Genomic DNA, 22,244 nt, shown 5'->3' with positions numbered 1-22,244 from the left:
ATTTAGGCTTTTATATCAAAAGCCTATACTTTACTATTCAAGAGACAGCTGTCACCTCCTGGTAGTCTTATTCCCAAAAAGAGAAAATCAACATGCCACATGGCTTACCATACAAGTTTGGGGACCAGTGACTTTTTGGATGTTTGCTCTGCCAGTTCTAGTCATCTCAGACTAATACAAATGATTGTTTCATGTAAAGGACTTGTAGGATTTGTAGCAACAATATAAACCCTTATTTGTACCAAATTCAGACTGTCCTCACCCAGAAAACAGCCGTATAGGTAGATTGTGCAAGCAGCTCATAACAACCTTTTGTTTCTTGTTAGGCAGCGACCTCACGTGGCTGTAGTTATTATGGCGAGAGAAATAAACACTTCCTTATTCTTGGGAAACTGCTTTGCCCATGGATTTTTCCCGGTTAGTTAGTTAGTTAGTTATATAGATAGATAGATAGATAGATAGATAGATAGATAGATAGATAGATAGATAGATAGATAGATAGATAGATGCACTTTATTAATCCCAAATTGGGAAATTACTTTGTTACAAGCAGCAAGTTACAAGTTACCAAGGACATACACACATACTACCTCACATACATACAGAAAATACAACAAATATACTAGAAATAATGAATAAGATAAAAAAATAAGATAAAATAAAACAAAAATAAAAATGCCAGAACAACTACTGAAAAATATACTTAGAGGGATGTAAAAATGTATATACAAGTGTAGAATAAAATGTGCAACCTACATACATAGTATATATAACTAGAAAATTCCGCAAGAAATTTTGACAGTGTGCCTACTACTTGGTGCACATCCGAATAACACTGGCTAACAGTAAATCTGCTGTTTGACATGTCCTGAAAAGAGAGGACAACACGGCCTACAGTAAAGAGTCACCATGATAGGAGGAGGAGTTTGTGTTTGGTTATTCAGAATTTTCGAGAAACTCTATTCAAACTTTAAAATGTTAGGGTAGTATTCAACTTTCAAATCACATCACTTTTTGAAATATTCAACCTTCTTTGAGGCTTTAAAAAAAGCCCTTTTGACATTTTTACATTAGTGTGTTTTGGATAGAATGTACAGACTCAGAGTGGGGGATCCAACTGACTGAGTGAGGAGCAGCAGATGCAAATTTATTTTTACTTTGCTATACCATCCACAGTTTTAACTCTCTTACATTTATTTTAAATCAAAATGTAGGGAATGTTGTATCGTTTCTAACAATACGAACAGAGCCAAAACTTTAAGGCCGGTGAACTCCATGGTTACATGTCTTCGACCGACACAAATATTCCTACATTTTAGTCAAAAAAATGTAGGGAGAAAAATGTACAACATTGTGCCTTTCTAACAATGTACTTAGGGAGGCAAACAGACTTTTACATGAGGCACAGTGAGCTTCCAAGGGTTTTTGAGCTAGAAGCAGGAGTATCTAAGTTGCGCTAGAGTCTCGTCTGTGAAAACAGCTGTTGGTGTCCAGTTATGAGTCAGTCAGTTGGTCAGTTAGACCCTCATGACATCATGTTAGCTGACAAATAACACCTCTTCTCCTTTCTTTATCTTCTCTCCTCCTCCTTTCTTCCTCTACTCTTCTTGTCCTCTCCTTTTCTTCTCCTCCTCCTTTGGCAGTACGTGTTGCTAAAGTGATTTGAGCTCGTCACAGTCATCACCGCAAAAAAACATTGGCCTGCACATGTGTGCACATTGTGTCTAATGACATGGATTCATTGATTCTAATGACATGGATTGTGTCTGATGACATTGTGTCTTACATGGATTTTACCACAAGGTAGGAAAGGCAAAGACATTTCTCCGTTCTCAGCTAAGGTAGACACATTAACTAGCTTAACAAGCTACAGTGTTTACTATTGCACATTAGCCCAGCAGCTAGCGGAGTTTCCTTCTGTTTAAAGCTTTATCCCAATTAAAACAGCATGGTTGAATTTCAGCCTGCATGTGCGTTTCGTAGCCTAAAACAGAGTGGCTTATATTGGTAGAGAGAGCAACAAGTTAGCGGACTGCCGAGTCGCCCTCTCTGCTCTCTGTCTGTTCAGCTGCAAAACTATTGTCAGCAAACTATTTTATTTGTATTTTACTGTCTGTGGAATGGATCAACAGAGTTGAGAGAAACAACTGTGGCCCTAAATGACAGCAAAACTCAGTTTTTATGCTCCACATATCTGGAACAAACTCCCAGAAAACTGCAGGTCCACCGCAACTCTCAGTTCTTTCAAATTAAGGCTGAAGACCTTTCTTTTTGATGTTGCCTTTCTTTAAATAATTGTTCATTTCTTATACTGCACTGTCAATTTTATTCTCATCTTTTATCTAGTGGTATTTTTGAATAGATAACAGACATATTTCTGAGAATTTCTCCAACGTGGGTGTGACATAGATTTTATGATCAAATCTAAAGGAAAACAGTTGGAACTGTTTAGGATTTTGCAAAGTTTGCCTGATTAAACTAAGCCTTATAGCGACGGCTATATTGTAGGTAAAGAGAAGTACTTCCACTCTTGTTATGGGTAACAAGAGTACAAAGTCACATGTTCCTGCGAGGCCCGTGGTGGATGAGATGGTAAAGAAGCATGGTCCTGCCTGTTTTTTATTTTATTTTTATTTATTTTTTATCGTTTTAACTGCTCGTTTTTATGTAAAGCACTTTGAATTGCCCTGTTGCTGAAATGTGCTATACAAATAAAGCTGCCTTGCCTTGCCTTGCCTAAAGACTCTCACTTTGAGCTGAAATGGAAACACTGTGCTGCAATCTTTTTATACAGTCTATGGCTGCAACATATGTTGTAAGGTTTAAGCCAATGTTTTTCGGGGGTAGCGCCATTCACTTTACCGGTGTTCTGACGATCTATGCTGCCTTGTCGAATAATGCTACCGTAGCGCAAATCGATAGTAGAGTCTATCGAGTCGCGCTGCCCTATCGAAATGTGCTTCCTTATGTGTTCCCATTTCCAATTGTGCAGGCAGGCTGAATCCCATAGAGGTATAACTTAACAGTATTGACATCTTATGTTTATTTGAGAATATTTTGATACTCCATTATATCTTTATTGAATATTTCAGTGGTAGCGTATTCTGACAAATATATCCTATCAAATAATGCTCCCCCAACAGAATCATTATATATTGCACCACTACTCACTCCATGTGTACTGTCAGGAGATAAGGAGCATATTTTGATATTCTATTAAAACATTTATTATTAGCACAAATACAGTAAAATGTGTTATTTCTATAACGTAAACGTAACAGTATCGACCGCATGTCCGACCGCAAGGTTGCATAGATTTATGGGCGGGGAATCAGACCACGCTTATGGGTCGTGCGCATGCGCAGAACCGCTAAGTAGCACATCTCGATAGGTAGCATAGATCAACAGAACACCGGCAGTATTGACAATAGATAAAGCCACCGTGTCTTGAGAAACTCTAGCTTGTTGTTTTATTGTTCACTTTTAACTCACTTTACATCGAACTTTGCTATCTCTTTTTCCTCTCGCTTTTCCTCTCAGCGGCACTCATACTCTACTCTCCGTTACCGCTCGCTCTCCTTGCGCGACCACACGGGCACTGACGTCACTCACTTAAGGCACCCTGCCATTCTTGCTCTAACTTACGCTACTCTCGTAAGGGGGTTACGGTATACCGCGATACCGCGAGAATTTCTTGCTTTTCAACTGCGGTAAGAAAAAATCCATACCGTCTCAGCCCTAGTCGCATGAAAGTTTTACTTTTTCATGTTCATAACAAATAGAGCATCCTGCCCATTGGGAAGGAGCCTTTTAAGTGATAAGCTGCATTTATTTCCCAAATGCTTTTCTTTCTTGGTACAAAGCCATGGACATCTGTTAGAGCTGATTACAAAACAGACCTGTTTCCTGTTCCCCCCCCCCAACAGCTGTCGGTGTTGAGGCCTGAAGTCAGTTAGAAGTCAGTTGGTTAGTCCAGTGTTTCTCAAATGGGGTCCGTGTACCCCTAGGGATACGTTGGAGGACTGCAGGGGGTACGTGAGATATTTAACATGTTTAATAGTTACAAGGCTGAGAGTCCAGAACATTGTTCCTCTTTATGTAGACTTTTTTTTTTCCTACCAAAAATGTGACATGTGTGTCGCCTTCTTTGGACCTAATCTTGCCTGCCTTCCTTCTACTTTTTACAAGTTTCTCTTACAAGTGTTTTTGAAGTTTTTGGATACTATTTTGACCTATTCTTGCCTTCCTTCCTTCCTTCTTTCTACCATCTTTTTCCACGTTTTTGTCTTTTTTACAGTTTTTGTCTCCTTTTCTCATCAGCATTTAAATGTTTTTCAGGTCCAAGGCTGTTGTTTAGTAAATCTATCGCTGACAGCGCTGTATTCTTCCTCTTTATATAGACTTTTTTTTCTACCAAACATGATTAGCGCTGGTCAGGGGGTACTTGGCTTAAAGAAACAATTCAAAAGGGTTACATTATTGAAAAAAGTTTGAGAACCACTGGGTTAGTCCATCATGACATTAAATAACACCTCTTCTCCTTTCTTCATCTCCTCTCCTCCTCCTTTCTTCCTCTACTCTTCTTGTCCTCTCCTTTTCTTCTCCTCCTGTGGCAGTACGTGTTAGTGATTTGCGGGGAGGGGGAGACTGTATGTCTGACAGGTCAAAATTTCCATTTAATGATGATTATACCTCTGAAGTACGTTCTTTAATTCAAAAACCGTGGGTCTAAACGGCAAAAATATTATCATCTCAAGAGCGATAACACATTGATGTGGTTTGTGGTGTCAAATATATGCGACACAGAGCAGGTAACAAACAGGGACCCGTCTGTGTCCTTCCAGATATTTTTTGTTGTTGTTTCTATCTGCAGTTGGTATGAACAGAGCCAAAAGTTTAGGTCACGTGAATTCCATAGTTACATGTCTGCGACCGGCACAAATGTTCCTACATTTTGACCAACCATGATGTATGAAGAGTGAAAACTGCAGGGGAGTGAGCAAGTTGTTTGGAAAAATTTCAGAGAATCGTACTGCAGCTTCACCCTCTGTCTTCCCCTCTAGCGCTCAACATTCCGTCCCATACACACACATTGGAAAAAATCTGAAACGGTCTTAAAACTGGACGATACATAAACTGTGATTTGGTAGAAACCGTGCTTGATATCAGAATGCCTATTCAGCCCAAAAAAGGCCAAAGTTTTGTCTTTGGTTTAAACTATTAATTATTTTTCTACATTAAAGTATGGTGATACGGTATGGCCCCAAAGAGGGGTTGTTTTGAGCTATGTCAAGCAATTTCCCGAAGATTTTCCATTAAAGTCTATGGGAAATTTTGCAGCATTTATTTTGCCAATTTCATGAAAACTGCACGGCAAATCTCTTAGAAAACGGATAGCACACCATTCCCAATCATTACACACATTGTGATGTATTTTGTGTGCATGTGTTGGCAACACTCCGTGACTAGTAGCAGGACAAAAATGTGTGTGAGTAAGTATGGGGGATAATAGTCATTGTGAACAAAATAAAATATGTATAATATTAAATATGAAGTGACCAGTGTGCAAGTAGCATAATGGTGCAATATTGTAATGTGTGTGGTAATGAGATAGTTATCTCACAGACAGCTGTGAATTGTTATACAGTTAACCAGCTCCTCAGTTCTAGTGGTGCGTTGATGTCATACTCTGAACTTCTGAACAAGTATGGTATTCCTACCACCAAAGGAATATGCTTTAGTTTTTGATGCAATAGAATAGAATGCCTCTATTGTCATTGTTTTATTAAAAACATTGTGATGGCAAATTTACATTTAAGCATGATTTTCTATATTATTTGTATAATTTCTTCTACTGTTTCTCTCACAATACTGGAAGGGAGTTTTTCTTATTCTCACATGTTGAAAGTAAGAGCCACAAAGTCTGGGAACATAATGTGTACGCTGAACAGATAGGGGCTACAAGGTCACCCTAAACTATCTGTTATTTCTCCCTGGATAGTTGAGACTTCTCACATAGTTGAGATAAACGATAAACGATATACGATATATATATATATATATATATATATATATATATATATATATATATATATATATATATATATATATATATATATATATATATATATATATATATGAGATAAAAGATGTCTAAACCTCGGGGTAGAAAGTGCTACAGAGGGGAAGAAGTGAAGTGGCTCCTGAATGTCTGACTATGTTTGATTGTAAGAAATGTTGAGTCATGTTTAGAAATGGGGCATGTCTTTCTATCTCACTGGAGATGCATATATACTGTGTGCTTTTTCTTATTCGTTAAATACAAAAACCTAACTTTTGTTTCACCTTCCTATTTTAAAACATCTACACCTGCTGCACCGAAAACTTCCACCACAACATACAATGAAAATCAAAATCCCTCCTGGTGCGTTAATGCTTCTCAGTAACTCAGTATTATCTGAATTTACTTTACTTCCATTGGCTCCTGTTGGATACTGGTATTGGTCAGACCAGTTTCTGCTGTAAAAGGATCATTAATAACCGTGATATATGTGCTTTATTTCTGTTCCAAAGTCTGTAGCTTCTAGAATAACCTTAATTCAGACCTGGACTGGAAGAAAATGGTGCTACATTCTAAAAATCAGATTTTAAATAAGGTTAAGGAAATGATTTTAAAAGGATTCATCTTTTTTATCACCTGAAAGGACATTGATTATTTTGTCGAAGATGTCGTTACATTTATTTCCCAATATATTGACTGAATTTTCCATCCGTGTCTCAAATCTGGTTTAAGACATGAGTAATTGCCTATCGTGCTGTGGCATCCAGAACATGGTCATACCATACACCCCATCCTGTTACCAGTAGGGGCATTGAAATAATCTTTGCATCGATGCATCGCAATGCAGACCTGGACGATTCTACATCGATGCAGTGACAGACAATTATCGATTATTGCCTACTGACTGACTTACTTGTTGACTTTCCGCTCACTGCTTTTTTTGTTTCTGCCTTTTGTCTGTTGTGTTCAGACTCCACTACATTCATGAAGTTTCTTCTTTAAGAGCAGATACAATAAGAAAGGAGTTCATATATATCTGACTGCTTGAATTTGTCGATGAAAACCATGTGTAGCAATATACAATAGTATTGAGGATGTGACGCATCGTGATGCATCGTGATATCAAATCTATTAGTCGTTGACAGAATAATTGTTATCGAATCGTGAGACCAGTGAAGATTCACACCCCTAGTTACCAGTCAACAAAATCCCGACTGTTTGCTGTCCTGACTCCACAATGGTGAAACAAACTCCCCACTGACATCAGAAACCCTACACATTATCTGCTGCATCTGCGACTGCAGCTACCTTTCTCTGTCTCTTTTTTTCAAAAATGTAGCAGTTTTTTTTGCTTATTTGATGAATTTTATGTACTTGCCTGATTCTTGCTATTTGTTGGGTGGTGTCTTCATGGTTGAATCCACTTATTGTAATTTGCTTTGGATAAAAGCCTCACCTAAGTACATGTAATGTATAATTATACTCTCAAAGTCACTTAATTAAAGAAATATTTTTCCCATACACATTGAAACATTAAAGCTTTCCTGGATCACCATTAACAAAACAGTCTACTACTGTAATGTTTCTGCTCTGTTTCAATATGCCGCAGTCTTTTGCTGTCTCTGTCTATTGTCTGCATGCGTGCGTGAACATGGTAAACCCGTTCATACATGATCACATCACAATTCCAGCTCCTGCCGCAATCAGTGATTTAAACAAGCCAAGTGAAGGACCTGACCCACTACACAGGTCCTCCAATACGTATAAATAGCTGTGTGGCCTACCCAAAATAGCCCACAATGATGGGCCATTGGGTTGCTATTCTTAGAACAAGTTACTATTTTTTTCCCCCTCAACCCTGTCACAAGAACTGAGGCATATTCTGTTAGCGGAAATAGGAAGAAACAGAAACAGGGTTGTAAAATGGAAGCTCAGCAACCAGCGGAAAAACTCTGAGGCTACAAGTTTGATTTTGGGCACCTTATTTATTTTTATTCCCATCAAGTCTGGCCATATGTATCCTATATGTTTAGCTCTATAATTTCATTTTGGCTGGCTGCTGTTATTTATTGTTAATCAGTATATTTATTTTTTTCACATTTTGTTTGTATCTATTCATTATTTATTTAATATTGTTTCTATGTCTTTGACTATAGATTGTTGCTATTCAATTTCATCATTGTGTGCCTGTTTTTAAAACATTTGGGTGCAGTTAGGTACTTTAAGCCAGCTATTACAGTATACTGTAGACTACAGTATTAAGTATTTAAGTGAAATGGTATCTTACAAAGCACAATACCAACTAACAAATGTGCTCTGAGGATCAGGTCACTTTGAATTCAAACAACTGAGAAAATAGACTTTTCTCCAAGCCCTCCAAAATACTAATTAGACACACAATCTATCACCTAAATATGTCTATATTACTTTATTAAATGGGTTATAATGTTTGCTCTGTGAACAACCACTAAATGTTTCCTTTGCATTTTGAACTGATTCAGCCAAACAGAACACTATGATCAACAAGTGCTTTTTCTCTTGTATATACTTTGCCATGAGCTGAGTGGGAACGGGCCACCTCCACTGGGGCTGCCAAATATCTTTCCTCCCTCCCCTGCCTTCATACATGAGACACTGTCGCCCTGTTAACCAATCACAGGATGACACAGAAAGAGAGCAGCTGTATAACAGAAACACAACACAGGCTGCACACACATGACACACTTTTGGATAAGACACTTAACCACACACAATTCATCCTTGTGTTGCTGCCATTGAACTTCTTATGTTGTAACTGAGCTGTTTTTTCTTATTACCTACACCTTCATTAAGGATCTGCAGGACTTCAGTGACATTTTTTGAAAAATCATTTCCCTTTAATTCTAAATAGACCTTTTCGCTTTGCTGTGTGTCTTTTACACATTTGCCATCATGTGCCTTCTGACAGCTGCCCTGCTGCTTTCTTTACTTGGTGAGTATTTTTACAATCTTTTACCTTTACATAAAGTGCACCATGGACTTTCATAGGGTTTCAAACCATGTGCCATGGGTGACAGAGAGTCTGTGGGTTTTCTGCCATTTCTGATTAGTTTCTTTTGCTCTGGTTGATGTTGTTAGTTACTCATTTTCTCAGTTGGAAGGAAAAGCCTGCAGGCTCTCTTTTATGCAGTGGCACAGTGCCAAAGATTTATCTTTCTTTCTAATGTTTAACTTGTTTTGAGACCAATCGTCACGTCAGCAGCTCAGTTTTATTGATGAAACCTTAGTAGGTTGCAACTCCCTTCGTGCATCCCACCATGATGTTGAAAGGCTTGAACCAATCTAATTGATCAAATTAGAAACATGTGATGTTAGTAAGTACTCTACAACTATAAGTACAGTAAATCCTAAGTATGGATAATTTGCTGATTTAATGTGGAAATTCACAATAACCAATCCATTTTCTTGCACATTTTGGACAACCTGCACTACTATTTCTATTGATCATTTGTAGTTCACAGGAATAAATACTACGCAAGGAATCCTTAGCTTCTGTTTTGTTTTACACAGAGAATCTGAGGTTTATCACAGGATAGTATTCAAGACATGAAGATTGACCAGATAGCCATATTAACTAGCTGTCAAACATTCTAAACTTGACTTACACCAAGCCTGTGTCCATGACTTGAGATTGTACGGTTACAGTACAATGTCTCCTCAGGCTCTACTTTCAGAATGGGGTTTGATCCGTTTGATAGCCTATCAAAACAGGGTCATGGTTGTTTTGAAGTTGATATAGTCTGCTATAAACAAGGTTTCTAACATTTACAACGTAAAGCTTACACATCACATCAGTTAAAAGTCAAATTGTTTGCTTTTAAACCACTGCAAACTTATAAAAACATGCATTGTATCATCATGACAATCTCTTTAAAATATAATTCAAATGACAATCCAAACAGAGCTAATGACAATGGTTTCAGACCAAGACTCTAGTCACATTAAGAAAGTTTTTCCACTTCAACTTTCACTTCATGCATACAGGCATAATACATTAAAGAAATGAAAGTGGCCGCTATATAGAACATCTAACTGAGAATAGAAACTAAACGGTGCATTTAACCACTTTATGGTGACTATTGTGCCACCTACCAAGCAGCATAATCTAGGTGACTAATTTTGTGATTTTACATTTTTCTGTTACTATTAGTTTTTTTTAACCAGGCAATGTTGTTTAAGTTAAGTTACATTTTTAATAAAAAATTTAAAAAACTTTTATTTAGTTTCAGTTTACTAAAAATATTTTTCACTGCATTTAATTAATTAATTATTTAATACTATTAAATTAGTTAATGTAACTAATTACTAGTATTAACTAGTCCAAAAACTAGGCCGAAAGTTACTTGTGTGCCTGACATTATGCCACTTCAACTGCCACATTATTTCAACTATATGTCAAATGTCTCAAATGCAAATTTTCAGCAGCAAGCACACATATTTTCTTGCTGTCAGCGACCTAAATGTCGCCGTCACTGTGGCAAAAATATTAATTAGATGGAGGTTAATGGATGGTAATGATGCGAATCTTGTGTCCATCAGTTAAACTTTTGAAATTAACAGTATTTTTTTTTATTCTGGATTTTTTGTAATCAGCAAGAAGGATTGCATTTCATTTTAAGAAGGTTTAAGCATATTAGACACAAATAATTATTCCAAGCAGAGTATCATTTTATGCCTTGCAACATCCCTGGGGGCATTTTTAATTTTGGCTTTTTTGATCCATGATGAGAATTTTTCACTAACATTAACTTTAAAAAAACTACTATTACTATTGGGTCATTCTTTAAACATTGTCAATTGAACGTTCAAAAACGTGGGTCAGGGTTTTGCAGGGTCATCCAACATCAGCATTCTCTTTGTTGAGCAGGGTTGTGCATTAACAAGTGTAGGAACCCAGAATACCACCATCACCTTCTTCTTGTCATCCTTTTCAGATTCCATTTCCTGTGTTCAGTACCTGGCACCTCTAAACATGGGAGGTGTCACAGGACAGGTGCACTTTAACTCCACCTCCCAGGTGGCCACTATCAATGTTTCTGGCGCTGGATCCTGTGGTTCACTTAACTTCTACATTAGCGAGTTCCCTGTCATGTATGGCCATTATGCTCAGCCCTGTTCTGAAGCAAATATCGGCCCTAGCGTGTTCACCTTCACAGCTGATCCTTCGTCAAACTTTACCATCAACTTGGCAAACAGCTTAAACCTGGATGACTTCTCGCTGACTTTGCAGACATGTAACGGCACTAAAGTATGCACGGTTGTAAGTCAAGGTCAAACACTCATGACTTTTCTGGCCAGGTTCTATGGACCCATTGCGGGTAATGTGTACATGCGCTTAAATAGAGGACAGACTAATCCCAGGCTGCTTGCAGACTTAGAAACAATCGGTCAAGTCAATGCCTCACAAACCAATATCACTCTCTTTGGATCAACCAGCACTGCTGCAAGCTGTAGTGTTCTTCTTGGAAGCTTAGATCCCTCAGCTTTGACCAATCTGGGTGTCGTAAAAGTCGGAACCCCTTTACAGCCTGAGAAATCCCGTCTGGACCTGACAAGCTTCAACATCAACAATCGCTTTCTTCTCTTCCGCATGGGGTCAAGTTACCGTTGTGCGCAGATTTATAATGTGCCAGAGAAACAGGTGAGCGCTGTTGTCAATATGAGAGGGATCAAGGGATACTTTATCTTCCGCCAGGCTTCCCCATTTGATGTGACAGAGTTGATGGTGAACCTGACTAACTTACAGAGCAGAGTTGGCCCTTACCATGTTCACAATTTTCCCGTCCCCTCAGTCAGGTCGCCTGCATCAAGCCGGTGTTCAAATGATAACGTGGGTGGCCACTGGAATCCATTTGGTGTCAACACGAGCGACTCAACATACCCGAAAGTGCCAGGTTCAACCCACGACATGTATGAAATTGGTGACCTTAGCAGCAAGCATATGTCCCTTGCAGGTAAAAACGAGGTGGACATGATGTTCACCGACTTCAGCCTCCCTCTGTTTGGACAGAACAGCATCGTAGGTCGCTCAGTTGTGATTCACCAAACAGATGGTGCCAGGTATGTTTGTGCCAGCATCAGCTATCCCGGTGAAGTGATCGTAGCCAGAGCCAGATTTCAGGGCCTTGTGGTTGGTGAGACCTGGTTCACTCAGCTGACGAACAACCCTGTGTCTGACGTATCCATCTTCACAGTTCTGTCATATGGAAATCCCTCAACGACACCTACCATAAACCACAACTGGCATGTTCACATCTTCCCCATCAGCTCAGAGAGGGATGATGATGAAAGGCGCTGCAGCACAACAGGAGGACACTGGAACCCCTTTAACATTAACACAGGAGACAGCAGCTATGCCCTCCTCTGTAGCCCCACCAGTCCCTTATCCTGCGAGGTGGGAGACCTCTCCAGCAAACACAGCACCATCAACCTTGGCACCAGAGTGGGCGGAGTGGAAGCAAAAACCCTTTTCACTGATGTCACTTCCTGGTTGTCAGACTCAGGCATTATCGGTCGTTCTGTGGTTATCCATCAAGCAAATAGAGGAGGGCCAAGGATTGCTTGTGCTAACATCACAATGGTGCGGATCCCCAAAGCTAACTTAGGTACCTGGTTTGGCTTTCAGACGCCTGGCGGACAGGTCCGGTTCTCCCAGTCTGTCCCACAAGGCCCCACAACTATAAACGTATCCCTGATTAACCTGAAGTCCTTAGCTGGGGGTTACCATATTCACGCACTGCCCATCAAACCTGGCAGTGCAGAGCCCTGCTCCAACACAAACATCCAGGGCCACTTTAACCCGTTTGCCTGGAACGTATCAAACAGCCCCGCACCTGGAGTTGGCACAGTGGATCAATATGAGATTGGGGACATCAGCGGGAAGTTTGGGAAACTGAATGGCCTCAACCAGACTCAAGCTGCATACATGGACCCTGACATGCCATTAACTGGACCCTACAGCATAGTTGGAAGGTCGCTGGTGATTCACTACTCTAACGGATCAAGGTGAGACTCTGTGTGAATCTATGTGTTTGTTCTTATTAGAGAGAAAGAAAACAACAGAGGGTTAAAGTGAAAAGAGAAGTAGATATGACGAAATATTTCACTTCTAAGATGTACCACATGTTCCAATATCTAAACAGGAAGTGGTGAGCACTGTGAATACTCTTTTCCTTTCATATACATTATATATAATACAGATACAGCATACAGAAAATGGCATCAATTCTAGCAGCTGTAAAGTTTGAGTAGTCACTGATCACAGACATCTAAGCCTCACCACCCTGAGTTGACCTGTGGCACAGTGACAGACTGCCAATCCATTGAGGGTAAATACAGGATGTCATAGAAGTCTTCCTCATGCTTTGTATCATAACACACAGAATATCTTCCTCCTTCATTGAGAATGACTCAGCAAAATATTGTGAATAACAACATTCTAAAGGTTAAAGGAGAATTCCGGCCAATTTTTTTCTTGATCGCTATAGCTACGCGAGTACTTTCAATAGAAAAAACCCCGACCTGAATCAGTGCAGGTAACACGGAGAAGCTGCAGCTACATACTACAAGCGTTCCCTGAGCTAAAACGGCAGTGGTCGGGGCAAGTTTTAGAGTGCCTTTGTGCCTCTTAACAGACACAAAATGCAATTAATATGTCTGTGCCACATGAAAAGGGACCTTAGCTTTTTCTATCGAAAGTACTCGCGTAGCTATAGCGATCAAGATTAACGTAAAAATTGGCCGAAATTCTCCTTTAACTGCGGGATTTGGTTTTACTCACCTTGTGTTTTTGTGTCTTTCTGTGCATGTGTGTGTGTGTGTGTTTTCTGTACAGAATGCAGTGTGCAGACGTCTTAGCTGGCAGAGATACAGATGGACAATGGATCCTTGCCAAGGCTGTTTTCAACAGCACAGTGACTGGGATAATCAAACTGGTAAAAACCAACAACAGTCTTTTCCACTAAATGCCAATTTATTATACTTAGCCTGTATGCAGTTTCTACATCAGTATTTGTGCTAATCTGTCTATTTTGTTCAACACATACAATTTTCAGGGTGGGTCAAAGGGTACTTTGATGTGTAAAATTGGTGGAGTTCCCCTTTAAAAAAGATAGTTTGCATTGCATGATGGGTGGCTCAGACCAGTAATTGCAGTAATCTTGACTTAACTGCCCAATTTCTTTTGCCAAATTTCAGGTTGCTAAACTAAGCCATACATTTATAAAAAAAAAAAAAAAAAGCTGCATTTCTGTCTCTGCTTACAAGGCTTGACTTCCCTTGCTTCTTCAGAGGGTTTGTGATTCACAAATCATTAAATCCTCAATTAATAAGGTCAGATATCACAAACGTGAAAATCACCCAGCCCAGCCCATCACCAGAAACTAAGTTTTGAGATTTCCACATGACAGCAGCAAATTGTACGAATCAGAATCTCTTGTGTCTTGTGGTTGTCTCTGACAGCCACAGAACACATACAAGGTTACTCTCCTGCTAACTTATTAGGATCCAAGCTGCCACAAAAACATGACAAGTATTTCTGCTGTACTGGACAGACAGTGAATTAATTATGCCCGTGGCGGGTTGCATCAAGAGCCATGGGAAGCAGGGGCGGGATCTTTAGCTTAGCTTAGCATTTCTTTGCTGGCTAGTGAAACCTACAGGCCCCCTGAACTAGGACCCTCCCCAAGGGAACAGCTGTCTCTGTCAGCCTCCCTCCAGAGGCCCCATACTGAGCTCTGCACAACATCTTTGGATAAGAGCTTGGAATACTGTATCTCTTAAGAGGCTATCATCAAGCATAGTGTGGGGAATAAACATTGTCACTTAATTTGGTAAGGCAGATTTAACTGATAGTCACAGATTGAGTGTAACAATGACTTAACAGGTTACAATGCTAAATCCCCACCCATTTTAACTGCCTTTATATTTCAGCAAAACAAGCACCCAGTTCTGGTGGAACTATTTATTATGAGAGTTTGACAGTGCACGTTCATTCCATCTCTCTGTCTACTTATATTAAATGTTGAATGTTCTTTCTCCCAGCGCCAGCAGATATTTCCTGATGGGAGTAGCAGTGATATCACACTGGAGGTGACCCTTCAATCATCGACAGGACAAACTGTAAGTACGGTCATGTAAAAGGCCAATTAATAGCATTAATATATATATAGATATATATCTATCTATATATATATATATATCTATATATAGATATATATATATGATATGTATATATATATATGATATGTATATAGATATATGATATGTATATAAATATATATATATATATATATATATATATCTCACCCTTGACACGTATATTTACACTTACATGCCCACACCCACACATACTTTTTATTTTGCTTTGTTCCATTATTCATTTGGTCTGTATGTCTATCTTGTTCTATGTAATAACAGTATGTCATACATATTTGTTTTTGTTACTTTATTTCACCAATAAAAACAACAAAGAACATTCACATCCAATGCCACGTAGAAACACTGCGTTAGAAATGGGATAAATGTAACACTCACAAGCGCTGCCACGTAGAAGCACATTTCTAGGCTTGTACCTGAAAGGGAGGAAACACTTGCAACACACACACACACACACACACACACACACACACACACACACACACACACACACACACAAAATGATTATGAAAGCAACAGTGTTAAGTTTTACTTTAACTCAGAATTTGAATCCAGAGAAATTGTCTTTGAATGCAGCAGGATCAGGAAGAGATTGTAAATGTGTCTAAATCATGTGTTCATTGTTAATTTGTGTATGATTCTCTCTGGATTTACAAGACACATTGAAACCACATAGACTCAGGTGGTTTCAATGTGTCTCGTAAATATGTGCACACACTCACACTTGTATTACACTCCCCCCCTCAGACAAGTGTGGCATCCATGTTCATCACAAGCAACCGGGTCACCGACACCCGCCAGTGCAGCGGTGTGGGAAGCACATTCAATCCCTTCAACATGACATCAATGGTGAGACCAGCCTATCTCTTATTCTCCTAATTCTCAAAGTGAACTGCTCTGGAAGGCTGAGCCAACTGTACTAGTACTTACACTATTGAAGATGCTAAGTGGTTTAGTATTCTGAACTTTTTAGGGCATTTTAATTCTATCATTTCAATTCAGATTTTATGCAGAGCTTTATTGCAGACCTGTTTGCTTATATTAGGTAATTCAAATATTTAATTTGTATGTAGATTTGTACATGGCATAGAAGGAAATAGAAGGACATTTCTGTCTTGTCTTAGGTTACTTTTATCTGGCCAATCATGTAACTTTGTTCAATCTCTGGAAAGTAATGTATTTCCTCCCAGTTTTATAAAAAAACTTGTATGACATCATAATCAAATGTTTTTACTCTTAATTATAGACTCTATAGTAATTTGTGAAATTAGTTAGACTTTTGCAAGTAGGGCTTTTTTAATTGTATTTATGGTTTAGAAATGAAATTGAACATTTCCAATGCAAATGTTTTTTGTTAATAATCAATGCCTGGAGATGTTACAAGGACATTTGTATTCACCTAAATCAAGCACTCGTTGTAAGTCCTTTGCATATTATGTGTGGAACAAAACTTTCAAGCAGTGCAGAGAAGGAAACATTACTTATTAAATAGCATGCAATGGTGCCAAAAATTGCACTTTTGTTGTTAATGTGTAATCCACTTCCTTCTTTCTGTTCCCCCTTCAGAGCTCCAGCTGTTCACTATTAAACCAGCTGAGCTGTGTGGTGGGAGAGGTGTCCGCAAGACAAGGCCCAGTCAGCCTGACTCAGGGACAGCTCTTCACTGACAGCAACATCCAGCTCTCTGGAGACAACACAGGTACCACACTGAAATATATATATTTTTTAAGTGTAATTTAGTAGTGATGAGAATTAAAGGTTTCAATAGAACATGTTATCTGTGTTTGTAGTGGTCCACAGATCTGTACAGCTGAAGAATGGCGACAGCATCCTCGCATGTGCCGACATCCTCCCAGAATCCCCTTCAGCAGTGCAGACCTTTCCCACCGTGACTAACTTCAGCAGGTGAGTGTAATAAAATATAATCATATTATTAAAGCTGCAAGCAGCGATGACGGGCCCTCGCTCCTTTCCCAGGGGGTACTGGCAGACGCAACATCACATGTAGACCACACATTCTAAGTTTCATGTAAATCGGAATAACTTTTGCCAAGATACAACCGTTCATGTTTTAACAGCCACCTACAGGAAGTTGTTCCTCTATAACTTGTGCATTGTTTTAGCTTTCAAAATTCTTTTGATAACTTTTAGTCACGAGTGTCCACCGAGTCTGTATCCAAGTTTTCGTGCAGATTGGACTCACGGCCCAGGAGGAGTTAGACAAAGTATGTTTCCCATATATCGCGATGTGAATAATTAATAACCAAAATTCTAACAGCGTCACCTAATTGCCGATTCTCTCTAAATTTGGCATGGATGCTCAAGCCCCTATGCTGAACAACTGTGTCATGTTTGGTGTCAATCGGAGTAAATTGTGGTAAGATACGCAACTTCCTGTTTCAACAGCCCCCTACAGGAAGTTGGTCCTCTGTAACTTGCGCATTGTGTTAGCTATCAAAATTCTTTTGATAACTTTTTGTCATGAGGGTCCACCGAGTCTACATGTACATTTTTGTGCAGATGGGACTCACGCTCTAGGAGGAGTTAAAAAAAAGTAGGTTTCACTCAAAGCGAATTTGCTAATTAATTAAAAAAATGAAAACAGCACCATCTAAAGGCCGATTGACGCCATATTTGGCACACAGCCTCATTGGCACATGAGGAACAACTGTCTTAAGTTTTGTGTCCATCGGAATATCCATGTGCAAGATACAACCGTTCCTGTTTCGACACCCACCTACAGGAAGTTGGTCCTCTGTAACTTGTGCATTGTCTTAGCTATTAAATTCTTTTGATAACTTTTTGTCACAAGGGTCCTCTGAGTCTATATGCCAGTTTTCGTGCCAATCGGATTCACGCCCCAGGAGTAGTTAGACAGAGTAAGTTTCCCATATATCAATATTTTGCTGATTAATTAAATAAAATTAAAACAGCGCCATCTAATGGCCGATTGATGCCAAGTTTGGCACAGATGTTAAACCGGCCATAACGAACAACCTTGTCAAGTTTCGGGGCAATCGGAATAATTGTTGCCAAGATAACGCAACTTCCTGTTTAGACAGGAAGTTGCAAGCTGCAAGTTACAGCAACTTCCTGTTTAGACAGGAAGTTGCTGTAACTTGAGCATTTTTTTCAACTATCAAAATTCTCTGGATAACGTTTCGTCATGAGGGTCAACAGATACTACCTGCAAAGATTCAAGAAGATTGAAATCACGGCCTAGAACGAGTTCGAAAGAATGTAAAACACATGAAAAATGCCTAGATGGTACCCATCAAATTTTGTAAAAATTGGATGAGCCGTTCATGAGCTATAAACTTTATGTACTTGTAGTGCCCCCTAGTGGCCAATTTTCGTAAAATATGTGGGGCATCTCCAGAGGGTCATGGCAAACAAGAATCTTAACTTTTGCGTTGATAGCAATTATTTTTATCGAGATATGGCAAAGTTGGTGTTTGCATACTTAGCTACACAAATTTGTTGGTGCGTAATATATGCAATTTTTATCCTATAAAAATTCTTTGGATAACTTTTTGTCAGGTCCGTCTGGAGATGCTACCTGCCAAGTTTCGTGCAGATCGGTCGCACGTTCTAGGAGGAGTTCGGCAAAGTAGGTTTTCGATAAATCGCGATTTTTCACGCATAAAAGTCTAGGCAGAAATGGGCGTGGCCTATATAAGGAGATTCAGCTGGATCCAGGGAACGCGAAAACATATGGTTTTTGAATGTGAGATGTACGGTTTGGGAGTTATAGGGCCAAATGCTTTTTTCTGCAATAGCACCACCTAGTAGTGGATGTGTAATTTTTTTTAATCTTTGCAATTTTCACCAGTTGTGACATGTGTGCAAATTTTTGTGAGTTTGTGAATAATACCCTTTCAGCAGAATCTTTTGGCAAATTTTCAATAATTGCCCTGAGCAGAACCTAAAGTCATTGGTCATCTGCGGTGGGGAAAAAAAAAGAAGTGTAGTGTGTTTTTGTAGACATGTGCAGTAGTTTTCTAGGTCACTGTTGGAGCTGAATGTCTGCAAACTCAGCTGTGTTTTGGGCTGAGCTCCAGTATGCAGCACTTAAATACATAATAGGGGTGGTCTAACTTTGATCTGACTCAACCCATTGTTTGTTGTCATTAGAACCATCCCTTTCAAGATAAATAACTCTTCATAAAATATTTCATATTCCTTCCTTTTTGTTAAATTTTGGTCACTTCTGGTTGTAAACTACAAATCAAATGCTGATCAAATGCCCTTTAATGGGATTCCAGCTAGTTTGGCACAAGTTAACATTCATGAATGGATGATCAATTCAGCGTTTACTATCCACATAAACTCAAGGTGACTTGATCATTTCTTAATCTTGAGCAACAGGAATTTATGATACATCCCTCAAACATGATCATCATAAAGTGTTACTGAGAAATCATTACAATCTCTGAAGTTCATTGCACCGTTGTTTAATATCTGGATTGGATACGAGGAAATACACTGAATAAAATGTTTATACTAGTATCTTCTGGTAATCATTATATTACAAAGTCGATATTTTATTTCTTTTTGCCTAGATATGACTTCCGTAAGAGGGTTGCAGATGTCCTGCAGTTGGAGACAGCGAGAGTCACCATCCTGTCCACCTCTCCCAGGTCTGCAGTTGCTGGAGTATGTCAGCAAGTCGACTTTATGGTATCTGGTAAGAAGCCCTCTAAAAAATGATGTTCCCCTATAAACATAACAGTATTAGCTAAACATTAACATTGTATTAGCTTTCAACACATAACACCAAAAGCAAGGGCACTTGAAGTACAGGGGTAGAAAGTACCAGCACTTTATGCCCTTGGCTGGTGTGACCCCATCACAAGATGGTCTCTAGTTGGAATTTTTTAAATAAGTAAAGAGACGATAAAGATGATTTGGGGGAAAAAACAGGAGAAACAGATTAGCAGCATACAGCAAAGGGCCTGGCCTACATTATGGCCAGGGCTGTTAGGCTCTGCATTCACAAAAGTTTTTGTGTGTGAGATATAATCGCAATCTATGGGGTTGCATAGACAGCATCTATAAGCCTATAAATATTCAGCTACTTCAGGCTTCTAGGGCCTATCTGGGCAAGCTGTGTGCCCAGTACTGTGTTCATCAGGAGGACAATGAACAATTACAGGCATTGAAAAATCTTTAGAAAACCTGAAAAATTGCTCAGTAACCTGATGCTGGAGTTGAGTGTCTGTGTGTCTCATTTTCTGTCCCTTACACTGTCCCACGGCGGAACAGAGAAGTATCTGTACAGAGGTTTCACACAGTATAGCACAGGACAGGCATTTATGCCCTCACAAGTCTCCCACAAGGTGGAGAGTTTACTATTGCCATTATTGAGAGAAGGCTTCCTTTACCATGATATTAAGTATAATAGTACAGCAGGAAGAAGCACACATGAGAATTTGAGATGTGTGTGGTGATGATATCATTTTCTGTGCTTGAGAGAATATTAATTAATTCATTAATTAGAAAATTAATACAATTAGCAGACAGTGATCTTTGTCTGAAGCATAAGTATGTGCAAAAAAATCACACATACTTGACAACCAACTGAAAGGAAAACTTGCTATGTAATAGTAGTAGGCTATGGTATTTGTTATTTCTGAAACATTTAAAGTACACTGCAGCATTTGGTATATCGTCATCTGACCTAGTGATGCAAAATTCGAAAGTCCATAACTACATTTAGACTCAGCTCATTAATGATAACAAATCAGTAATCGGTCAGTCTGTTTGTAATTAATCATTGCCACATTGTCTGTATCTTAAAGGGGATGTCAGCACTGAACTTCTGCAGTCTGTCAAAACCAGCAAGAAGATGGGCATGTTCAGAGAGTCTGACAAATGTACAACAAGTAAGTGCGCTCCATAATCATAGCAGCAACATAAGGCTAATAACATAGAAAAGAAATGTGCATACCAAATGCCATGTTTTCAAAGATCATCCTTAGTACATTGATGCATTACTTCTAAGCAAACCTCTTGTCTGATTCGGTTTATGATTTTTTGATGAGCACCTGAAGGCAGCATTTGTTTTCAATTGGATAGCTACAGGAGTGTATTTGCTTCATTTTAATAAGATGATCTTGGAGTACAAACGTAGCATACACTTAGTCATAGTTCTCTTTTAACTGAGTTCCATTCCTTATGTAATGATAACAAGGCTAAACAAATAAAGAATAACCTGTGGTGACCTTTCTGATGTGATGCCTTCAGGAAGTGCAGGTCTGCTGCTGATGCCAGGAACCTTCCTTCTTTGCTTGATGTTTGCTGCCACCTACCTGCTGCCATCCACAGTTTTTGTATAGCTCAGCCACATCATCAGCAGGGATGCATGGATCCTTATATTGTAAAACTGTGAATATGTTTATGAAATGTATCCCACCAAATGATACAATGGTAATCTGATTTATTATCAAGCAAATAATAACTGTTTCTTTGTGCAAGTTACATTTTGTAGTAATCATTTTAGGCAACAATATTTTCATTATAACTGTTCAGTGTAGCCTTTATAGAAATGCTCATATTTTTTTAATTTTTACTTTTCTTTATGTATCAATCAATCAATCAATCAATCATTTATCATGTGAAATAATAACAATATATGTACAATTTTAGTGAAATGTAATCTGTCAGTTCCTTCAATGTATGCATTAAAACGGTAATATTAGTATGTTTATGTAAATAAGATATATTCATGGAAAAATCTGTGTGTAAATATCTGGAAAACTGTGATTAAAATATAAAAATGTTTGTATGCCTTGTGCCAATAATCTGTGATTTTGAATGTGGTGCTTCAGCAGTACAATAAACTGCGATGCATTTTAAGTTTCAGTTAGCCTACTTTTATAAACTGACTTGATATTTATTTTACCCAGCGATTAAATAATATCAGTTATTCATGGTATCATGTAACATTAACCTAGTACTATAGTTTTAAGGGCCGCGCAGTGAAGTG

General features: G+C 38.8%; 1 protein-coding gene across 2 annotated transcripts; it reads left to right on the top strand.

Moving 5' to 3' along the window:
• Positions 1-1,679: 1,679 nt before the first annotated feature.
• On the top strand, positions 1,680-22,039 carry cusr (Copper-only SOD repeat protein). Of its 2 annotated transcripts, none has more exons than XM_078278645.1 (10): positions 1,680-1,803; positions 11,035-13,105; positions 13,935-14,034; positions 15,143-15,220; positions 16,004-16,105; positions 16,823-16,955; positions 17,047-17,161; positions 19,819-19,943; positions 21,058-21,141; positions 21,503-22,039. In XM_078278645.1, exons 1-10 carry the CDS (start codon positions 1,770-1,772, stop codon positions 21,592-21,594), a joined length of 2,934 nt encoding a protein of 977 aa, XP_078134771.1. In that variant the 5' UTR covers positions 1,680-1,769; the 3' UTR covers positions 21,595-22,039. The 2 variants fall into 2 exon arrangements, with proteins under 2 accessions (XP_078134771.1, XP_078134760.1); XM_078278634.1 differs by lacking the exon at positions 1,680-1,803 and adding an exon at positions 8,716-9,032.
• Positions 22,040-22,244: the final 205 nt, after the last annotated feature.

This window comes from Sander vitreus, chromosome 2 (genome assembly GCF_031162955.1).
Source record: "Sander vitreus isolate 19-12246 chromosome 2, sanVit1, whole genome shotgun sequence".
NCBI classification, from domain to species: domain Eukaryota; kingdom Metazoa; phylum Chordata; class Actinopteri; order Perciformes; family Percidae; genus Sander; species Sander vitreus.
This window is presented reverse-complemented; position numbering and strand designations above follow the sequence as displayed.